At 45.8% G+C, this 10,106-nt stretch overlaps 1 protein-coding gene across 1 annotated transcript in view; it reads right to left on the reverse strand.

The window, feature by feature from the left end:
- fbn1 (fibrillin 1) overlaps nucleotides 1–10,106 on the reverse strand; it is an 86,112-nt gene that overhangs the window by 12,085 nt on the left and 63,921 nt on the right. The window contains exons 46-56 of the mRNA XM_037697109.1: nucleotides 7,973–8,098; nucleotides 7,775–7,891; nucleotides 7,563–7,688; nucleotides 7,367–7,486; nucleotides 6,306–6,431; nucleotides 3,138–3,290; nucleotides 1,712–1,774; nucleotides 1,517–1,636; nucleotides 1,311–1,430; nucleotides 1,101–1,223; nucleotides 553–684 (exon numbers count right to left, since the gene is read on the reverse strand). Of these exons, the coding sequence (XP_037553037.1) occupies nucleotides 553–684; nucleotides 1,101–1,223; nucleotides 1,311–1,430; nucleotides 1,517–1,636; nucleotides 1,712–1,774; nucleotides 3,138–3,290; nucleotides 6,306–6,431; nucleotides 7,367–7,486; nucleotides 7,563–7,688; nucleotides 7,775–7,891; nucleotides 7,973–8,098 (1,326 nt within the window). The remainder of the gene's footprint in view (nucleotides 1–552; nucleotides 685–1,100; nucleotides 1,224–1,310; nucleotides 1,431–1,516; nucleotides 1,637–1,711; nucleotides 1,775–3,137; nucleotides 3,291–6,305; nucleotides 6,432–7,366; nucleotides 7,487–7,562; nucleotides 7,689–7,774; nucleotides 7,892–7,972; nucleotides 8,099–10,106) is intronic.

Below are 10,106 nucleotides of genomic sequence, written 5' to 3' on the forward strand. Positions count from 1 at the left end.
GGGCAGCAACGTCACTGTGGTTACAGGAGCATCTGGAACTATTCTGACAATAAAAAATATATAGAATGATTTTTAAGCTGTCAGGAAGTCTTGTTTATTTACATCGACAATAAATTAATAAAAAATATGATTTTCTCCAGCGTTTACCATCTGAGGGTTAAGTGAGTTCATACATACTACACAGCTAATATGAGCTGAAGCTTTTACGAACATCAGAGTGAACAAGCTTAAGGACTTTACTGCATCCAGATAATTGGATAATTCAAACACTGTTTCACTCCCTGCAGCGTGTTTTAATGCCTCAGACATACCTGAGAAACGTTTAGAGTATAATGAATGGTTTGGATAACCTGCTGATTATAAAACGTGTTTCCTTTTATTTTATTTGTTGCTTGTTCAGACGCCTAAAGACTCCTCTCTGAGGTTGTAGCGTCAGCAGGAACTCATTTAACATCAATAACCTGAAGGGCGATGGTTAAAATGATACATGTAGAACAGCTGCTTTCAATCTGCAGACACAACCAGAGGAAAGTTTGTCTGAGCAATCGTTACCCATGCATCCGTCTCCACCGGGCTGCCGGGTGTATCCAGGAGAGCAGATGCACATGTAGGTACCGATCAGGTTCTTGCAGGTCATCCCCCGGCTGGCGCAGTCATCGATACCGTCTTCGCACTCATTCTGGTCTGAAAGGGGACAAATGTTTTTACAGAACAGTTACATCGGAGTGGAACACCAACACTCATCCTCCAAAGTTTATTCAAACTGCCCATCGTCCCACGCTGAGCTCTTCTGGACCCACAGACTCGCAGATCTGTTTGGATCTTCACTGTAAACAGTGATGCTACAGACGGGTTCCTCCTGTCTCTGAGTGTCCGTCCAAATACACCCGTTGCCATGGCGCCCAGGATCCAAACAGAGCGGGCCTGAACTGTTTTATGTTCCTCGCAGACAGAGAGCCCTTCAGGATTTCTCAGATAACGACTTATGTAACTTTATGGACGGGGCCCAAACGTCTGAGGAACTTTGTTTATTCTCTTCCCCGTAAACGGACCGGGTCTGAGAGAGCTCTGAGTACGGGTGAGTCATCCTCCTGACGTACCTTTGCACATCCTTCTGTCCTCACGCAGCACGTAGCCCGTAGGACATTTACACTCATACGAGCCCACCACGTTAACGCAGCGGAAGGCGCACAGCAAAGGATTCTGGGAGCACTCGTTGATGTCTGGAGAAAGAACAAAGAATAAATCACAAAATAAAACTAAAACGACCAAGGGAGAGGGGGGGGGGGGGGGGGTTGAGTCTGACGTACCTTCACAGGTCATCATGGCTCCGGGCTCGAAGCCTTCATCGCACGCACACTCAAACCCACCGATCACGTTAGTGCACGTGCCGTTACCACAAGGATTACCGACGTCGCACTCGTTCTTGTCTGCACGGAAGACAGTTGAGATTATAATCCACCGCCGCGTTAACGAGCACGTGTGAGAGAGGGGCGACAGGACAGGAGAACCGGACCTTCGCACGTGACTCCGCTAACATCCAGGTGGTACCCCATGGGACACTCGCAGCGGAACGAGCCATCGGTGTTGATGCACTGCCCGTTAACGCACGGGTCGTTGATGCATTCGTCGATATCTAAAACACAAAGTAAAGGGACGTCCTGAAAGTTCCAAAGAGACACAGATCAGAGTAGATTCAGTCCGTATGAACCTTTGGGATGGTCGTCCGGCCCGCGCTCGTACCCCACGTTAGGACACAGAAGACGATACCCCTCTGGAACAAAGAAATGACAGAACTGTCAGAAACACTAATAAATGTAGATCTTTGTAACAGTACAGAACACAGCCCCGTTCTTACTGAGGAAGTACCTGTAATTACCCAGAAAATACCCTGTAGGTAGCACGTGTGTACCCTGTGAGTAGTACCCTATAGGTACCGGTAGTATACCAGGCTGTTTCATGTGCTGCTGATACCTATCTGTGCATCCGTCCTGTGTGTGAGCTTCAGTGGAGCGTTTAAGCGTGTTTGTGTTCATGGTTCATGGTTCTTTATTGTCATTTGCATCACATGTGGTACATGAGGTGGAACAAAATTGTGTACTCAAGGTCCCAGTTACATCCAAAAATAGCAAAAATATAAGATATAAAAAGAAAAAGTATACAAAGATCTAAGATATATGCTCAACAATAATTATGTAATATAATACAAGTATTAAACAGCAGCCTGAACATGAGCCTGTTGTGAGCAGATGGGTATGAATACAGCAGCTTAAAGGCAAGAAATCAGCAGCATAGAGTGACATGTCACCAATTAAAGTGGCATTACAGTGATTATTCTGATTAGGGATTTATGAGTCTAAGCTTCAGGGTAGAAGCTGTTCCTCAGTCTAGTGGTTCTACACTTAATTCAATCATTCAACCTTTATTTATACAGGTTCGTCTCATTGAGCCTCGAGGACTCATTTACAAGAGAGACCTGATTTTAACAAAGAATGCAGATGAGGTACAGACAACAATAGACAAACATATGAAAGCATATAAAATGAAAAGTAAATAAAATAAATTACGTATATAAAATGAAACGAAACAGCTACATTATAAAGTGACGTAGAAAGCTAAAAACAGGAACATGTCTGCATTGGTTTTTTGACATGAACTTAGCAGATGTTTAAAATCCCTTAGATAGGTCAAGGTCGAGAGCTTCAGATCTTTTTGCAAGGTGTTCCAGGAAACAAGAGCGGAGTAAGAGAAGACCCTTTTGCCTAGTTCAGTCTGCACTGAGGGGACGCTGCAGGTAATAATGTCTTGAGAGCGCACTCTGTAACTGCATTGATGATGTGACATATGGGAGGAGATGTATGAAGGCAGCAGACCGAGAAGTGATTTAAAGATAAAAATTTACCAGTGAGAGAGTCTGCGTGAAGTTAATGATGACCAGTTAACCAGTGAATACAGGGTGCAGTGATGGGTACGGTAGTTACAGCCTGTTATGAATCTTAGCGCACCGTGATAGGCAGCATCCAACATTTGCAGGGTGCAGATGCTCCACAACCTCCTGCCTGAGGGGAGCGGGGCAAAAAGTGTGTGTGCTGGGTGAGTGGGGTTCTGCAGCTGTACGTGGCAGGAAGTGTACTCACCCTCTCCTTTGCTGGGGCAGATCTCACAGGGCCTTCCCCAGCCCTGACCTGGCATCATGGTGCAGCAGCACTCAGCCTTGGACGTGTTCTGGGCCTTGGGAGCGAGGCAGCGCCCGTTTTCAAACTTGGTGTAGCAGTAGCTGATGCGGATATCTGAGGGCAGTGATTCAGACAGAGGACACATTCAACACAAACTGACGAGGAGAACTTCAGATTCCTCAAAATGTAAGTTATGAGCCTGGAAAACAGCTCTGGCATAAAACATGTGATCATTTATGAAACGCTGAGCTAAACCAGAGTCTGAGCTGTGGCTGTCAGAGACGGGCTGGCGAACAGCCGTCTCAGAGGTCTCAAAATGTGGTTCTCCGTTTCCTTTGTTGAATGAATTCTAAACATTTTCGAAAAGATTTCCTCTCAGAATACTTGCAGAGCTGTTCCCGGCGTTGCAAACCCTTCTCAGTTTTGTCACGGAAGTCTTGAAAAAGTCTCAGTTTAGTTTTGTTCTGACAGAAGACATCCGAGGCTGTCATGCCAAAGGTCCAGGTCTAACCCCCGCTGATAAAGTGAACTTCAGCTGATTCAGTCCTAAACGTGGGGGCGGGTACAATGTGGGCAACAAAATAATGTGCAGGGCCCAGAGTACAGTCCTACAAGCCGTGCACACAAAAAACTCACAGCTTTCAGAAACTGCAGCACAAAACGCAGCCACAGCACGTTTTGATTCCACAACGTTATTCAGTGGAGTGAGGTTTGAAGACGTTTTTTTAATCTCTCCTGAAGCTCCAACGAAGCCTTTCAGTCAGACTGAGGTAAGGACCTGGACCTGAACCGAACCACTGCAACTCCTCCTTTCAGCCATTTTCATCCATCCTGTTGTGTTTCGGATCATTTGCATCAGCCAGAGAGCTCCGTTCTGGACGGCTCACTGTCGATGCTGGTCATCTGCAAGTGATCTGACTCACAAACGTGCAGCATGAACCGGCTGAACCCAGGCTCTGTTATGAAACCGCTCCAGACCAACTGAACAGCTGAAGTTTTGCACATCAACAATCATTTGGAAATAATCCCACTGAACGTAGATCTGGACCAGTTTCACCTCAGAGGCATTGAATCACGAAGCTTCACAGCATGAGTTAAATCCAACCACAGCTTCTGCATGTCAGCGTCTTTATTTAAAATGAACGATGCGCTGTTGAACACGTGAAGCAGTAAATTACAGACGTCTGACGAACGCATTCATAGGTCAGTGTAATATTTTACACCCGATGATCCCCTAAACATTTCAAACCTTCCTAAAGGTGTCCTGTGGTATCAGGCCCAGAATGATAGCAGAACCTCTCTGTCTGTGGATTAGGTTTGTTTTTACAGCACATTCCACAGACGCTGAAACACGCTGAGATTTAGTGACTCTAAAGGTTGAGTCGAAGCTCTCGCCCCAGAAACACTCCTGAACGGGTTCCACACGGTGGTGCAGTGGTCAGAGCTGCCGCCTCTCAGTGAGAAGGTCACAGATTTGCCTCCTGGCCTGGGGCTTTTCTCGCTTTTCTCCCGTGGGTTTCCTCCCGCAGACTAAAATCAGGCCTGTCGCGATAAACAATAAATCAATTAATCGCATGATAAATTAAAATTATCAACCTCATTTTCATTTATCAGCTTTATCGTTTCTTCGTGTCTCTTTCTTTCTACTGAAGACACTGGATGACAAAAGACTCAACTCCGGTGCTCTTCACTGACCCCTCCCTTTCTCTTTTCTCTTTAAAATCTGTTTTAATAATCCAAAATCACATTTTTAAGCTACGAGCTAAGCTAACAGGCCGACCTTGGGGAAAAAACCTCCGTCTTGTCGAAGCTCCAAAAATTCACGGTTGAAACCTGTGCCTTTGTGTAAAATGTTGTTTTCTGCAAAAAGAAGCTGAAAACTTGTTTACTGATTTTTAAATTAAAAGCTTAGTGTGACAAATGTTATGCTAAAGAGCTCAAACCACACCGAGCGTTTGCCATTTTGAGAACCGAAAAACAGGAAGGAGAGACACTTGTCACGTCAAGGGGCCTCCCTCCCATTTTTCATAGAGACATGCTGCTCACTCCTTCACTATCCATCCTTTGGTTCAAACAGTCTTGTATTGCCATCCAGTGGTAAAAAAAAAAAACACTACACAGAAAAATTTACCAACATTTCTTCTTAAATTTGACAATAATTACTAATTATTGTCAAATTTCAAACAATATTATCATTTATCGCAATAATTTCTGAGACAATTAATCGCCCAGCAAAATTTGTTATCGTGACAGGCCTAACTAAAACCCTCCACATTAGGTCTCCAAGTGTCCATGTGATGGACTGGAGACATGTCCAGGCTCCCCCCGTCTCTCATAATGAATGCTGGAGTACCAGCGACCCGCGACCCAGAATAGAGAAGCAGGTAAAGGGAATGGATGGAAAAGGTCAATCCAATGGTTGATGCTGACACTTTTATTGCCTGTTGCCCCGAAAGATGGGCAACAATGTAACCTCCTGTGAGTGTGTTAGCAAAATATCTCATGAACAAGTGGACGTGATTTAATGAAACTCTCAGAGAGTAAGGACTGGATGTAAATCTAAAATTGATGGATGCTCTGGAACTCTTTTAAAGAATGTTCAGTCTTCAACAAATTAAGAATTTCTTTCAGATTTATTTTTTCTGCAGTTTTTGTTCTGAGGACAGAGACATGTTCAGAATCTGACCTCAGATCTGTTTCGAGATCTCATGAAGGTACTTAAATTCACACTAAATGAAGATGGAACCTGCAGCAGATTGTCTGTCCTCAGCTAAACGGGTTCTTGGCCCCTCCTCGTGAAGAGAAATGAGAGAAGTCCTGAGACTGCACAGCATTGTGAAATAAAACCCGTACGGTTCCTGAGTGACCCGGTGAGGTCATCGCTTCAGTGATTCAACGAGGACTCAGCGCCCCACACAGCCCAGAAGCACATGCAGCGCCGTCAGAGAAGCAAACGTGAAGAAATGGAAAACGGGTCAGTTCAGAACCAGCGGGGCTCAGAAAATGTCCTCAGAAAGGTTTCAAACACCTGCCTGCTGCTTGGTGTCCACGTCTTACATTTATGAAGCCTGGCCTGACTCAAATTCCTCCACGGTGTGTCTCGTCACGTGCACTTGCACATGCACTTACCCAAACATCTGCGTCCGGAGGCGGAGAGCTGGAAGCCCTCAGGGCACAGACAGGTGAAGCTTCCCTCGGTGTTGGAGCACGTCCCAAGCGTGCAGATCTCAGGCGACTGGGAGCACTCGTCGATATCTGACACAGAACCAGACAGAACGTCACTCATCAGAACCACGAAGGCACGCTGGAGTCGGATCAGAACTGCAGGAATGATGTGTGACCACTTTATCCCACCGTGATAAAACAGGCTGGAATTCCTTCAGCGGATTAAAGGGCTTTTATCTGGAAAAGCCTTAAAGTGGAATCGAGCAGCTGCTGCTCCTCCCGGCTTCCAGGAACCGAGCAGGAATGTCTGACGAACATCTCTTCATCAGACCCAACTGGATAAACACGCCAGGAGTTCTGGCTCGGGACTGCTTAACGGCCCAGTTTCCACTACGAGCATCGTTAGTCTGAGCTGGGATTGTGTGAGACCGTGAGCGAGTTGGACTCCACAACCTGCTCTCTGCACTCAGACTCACCTCAGCCTGCAAACCCGTCATTCTACAGAACCTGGAGTCACAAACGCTCTGGAGCCTTTGGCTGCTTGTAGCTAGCCTTTTGCGACTTTTAGCTTTCATCTACTCTTTAGTTACTGTTAACTATTTTCTAGCCTTTTGCTACATTTAGCTTATAGCAACCCATTTACTGTGTTAAGTTACATTTTTGATACTTTTAGTTTTTGCTAGTCTTTTGTTACTAGTAGCTTTTACCTAGCCTTTTGCTACTTTTAGCTTAGGTATAACAAACTTTTCACTGCTTTTAGATAGTCTCCTGCTACTTTTACCTTGCATTTTGCTACTTTAAACTTTGAGCTCACATTTTGCTCCTTTTACCTGGTGTTCTTCTGTTAGCGTTAGCAGCTCATGTTCAGCTTCTTCAGCAGATTCAGCTGTAATTCAGCTTCCTCACTGCCATTTGACAGAAAATATCATTTCTTTAGGTCTGTTCTAAACTCCTGTTCTTGTTTGTTCAAACACGGTGATGTTTATTGACTGTGATGCAGCTAAAACAGCCCAAAGCTGCTGTACCTTCACAGGTTTCCTCGTGGAGGTAGTAGCCAGGTGGGCAGATACACCTGTAGGTACCGTCCATGTTCAGACAGGTTCCTGCTCCACAGGTGCCTGGATTCACTGCACATTCGTTTATATCTGAGGGAAGAGGAGCAGAAAAGTATGAAGCAGTAAGGTTTATATTTCCACAGGTGCAGTGAAGGTAAACGCTCACCTGTACACACTCGACCGTCTAAGGCCAGCTCGTAGCCATCGTTGCACACGCACCAGAAGCTGCCCAGTGAGTTCACACACTTCCCGTACCGACACAAGCCCCTCTGCGTTGCACACTCGTCCACATCTGATGAAAACACCACAAGCATCAATGGATGCAGCCTCTCTTTGACCTTTGACCTTTGATCAGCATGTACAAACAGGCGCTCGAACCTATGCAGTCCCCGTTGTGGGAGTTCTGGAAGCCGGGGTAACACAGACAGTTGTAGGAGCCCACTGTGTTCTTACAGGTGCCGTTCCCACAGGGCTGCCTGTCGCACTCGTCCACGTCTGAAACCAGAGAGCAGCGATCGGGTTCAGCTCGGACCGGACCCGCCTTCCCCTACGGAACTGAAACTGTCGGGAACTCACCCACACACATGGACTGGTCCCGGGTGGTTTTGTACCCGTTGGAACAGAGGCAGCGGTAACTTCCCACCGTGTCGATGCACTGACCCGGGTTACAGATCCCGGGGTTCTCCATGCACTCGTTACGATCTGAGAACCAACAAAACAAGTGACACCATCAGAAACCATTTGGACTCTAATGGTTTTAGTTGATTTCTTAAAACTAATTGGGTTTTATTTTTTTATATTTTGATTGTCAAAACATTTTCTGAAAGTAATCATGTTTGTCTGTCAAACCCAGTTCACCAGAACATGAGAACACGCTCTGACTTCGTTCCAGTCGTTTTGCTTCTCAGACTGGTATTTCTACCTGCCCATCTATTCTGTCTGTTGCTCTTAATGGTTCCCTCCTGGACCTCCCACCCCTCAATGACACTCCAGTTCCTTCTTGGAGAACCTCCAAAGAGTTCTGAGTCTGACCCGGGGCCACCTCCTGGTGGAACAAGCCTGGAAATCTTCCAGGAGGCCTCCTGATCAGACGAACCTCCTCCGCTGACTCCTTCTGTTGCAGAGGAGCATCAGCTCTACTCCAAGCTCCCCCCGGATGACGGAGCCCCACCACCCACCCTACGAAGGAAGCTCATTTGGATCTAGGATCTGGTTTGTTTGGTCCTGATCTAAACTTTATGACCTTGTGAGGGTTGGAACATAGACAGACCAGTAAATCCAGAGCTCAGCTTCTTCTTCACCACTACAGTTCGGAGCAACGCCCTCATTACTGCAGATGAGGCCTCATTACTGCAGATGAGGTCTCAATGCGCCGGTCCATTTCCTGCTCCAGACAACGACTGACAAAGCACAACTGGACCTTTAGAACCTGTCCATGACCTGGACCAGCCTGCACCGGGGGTCAAGCTTGACTTCATACCTGGGATGAAGACACAGCTCTTGGTTTGGATTCAACTGGACCTGACAGTCTGCAGAACTGGTCCTCCATTCTTCTATAGAACCTGGATCCTTTTTATAATCCTCAAAATATCATGCGCCTGGAAGTTCTCCCAAAATGCTGCAACAACGATAAAAACTGAAGAGAAGAAAAACATATTTATTCTAAAGCTAAGAACCCCCATTACTATTAGTTTCAAAATAAAAGCCTGGAGGTTGTTCTGCTCTCCAAGCACAGTTGGAAGTTTTCTTCTCTGGAGTCTGGTTTGTTGTTAGAGGACCAGGAAGAAAAGAGGATGTTTATGTAACCTTTCTTTATCAGTTCAGCCTCCCCTGACTGACAGCAGCTCCACCGTCTCCCTGCGCTGCCTCCTTCACGTTACAAACATAAATAAACGGTTTCAGTTCACTTCCTGTTATCACTGCTTGTTTCTAACCAGCTCCAGAGTCACGATCAGGACTGAGTCAGCCGTAAACACCAGAGATGGTTTATTTGAAGGAACAACTTTAATGATCGTAACGTAGTTTGGCTCTTGAATTGTGTGGCAGCTCTCAGAACGCTCATGTCCAAAGTTAACAAACTTGTAAAAGAAAGAGAAACAAGAACAGAGCAGACAATCACCGAGCCTGAAGTTGTGATGATGTCATACTGGATCAAAGTGGCGCCGGCAGAACAAAACACGCACACAACTCTGACTATAAAAACAGGACCGTAAAAAAGTTTTTAAATAATAATGTCACACAGATGTTGCCAAGTTGTTTACGCTGCAGAGCATTGTGGGTAAATGACCGGTTGCTTCGGTGCGTACGTTCAAATGTTTAATTTGAGCGTTTTACAGAGAGGAGAACGAGTCAGGCTGCAGCCAAAGATGATGAAGACTGAACGATGAAGAGCTGCTGATGAGAGAGATGATGCTGCAGAGAGCTCCGCTGTCCGTCACCAGCTGCTCACCATAAACACCGAATCAGAACATGATACATGAGAAGAATTACACATTATATGATAATAAAGATTTAAAGACGTCCATTCATCCAACCATCATCTAACCATCAGGCATCATCCATCCACCAGCCGCTTGCCACAAACACCGGATCAGAACACGATACATGAAAGGAGTTATATGATGATAAAGATTTAAAGACATCCATCCATTTATCCATCCATCATCCATCCATCATCCATCCATCATCCATCCAACATCCATCATCCGTC

This window comes from Nematolebias whitei, chromosome 2 (assembly GCF_014905685.2).
Source record: "Nematolebias whitei isolate Nwh7 chromosome 2, NemWhi1, whole genome shotgun sequence".
NCBI lineage: Eukaryota > Metazoa > Chordata > Actinopteri > Cyprinodontiformes > Rivulidae > Nematolebias > Nematolebias whitei.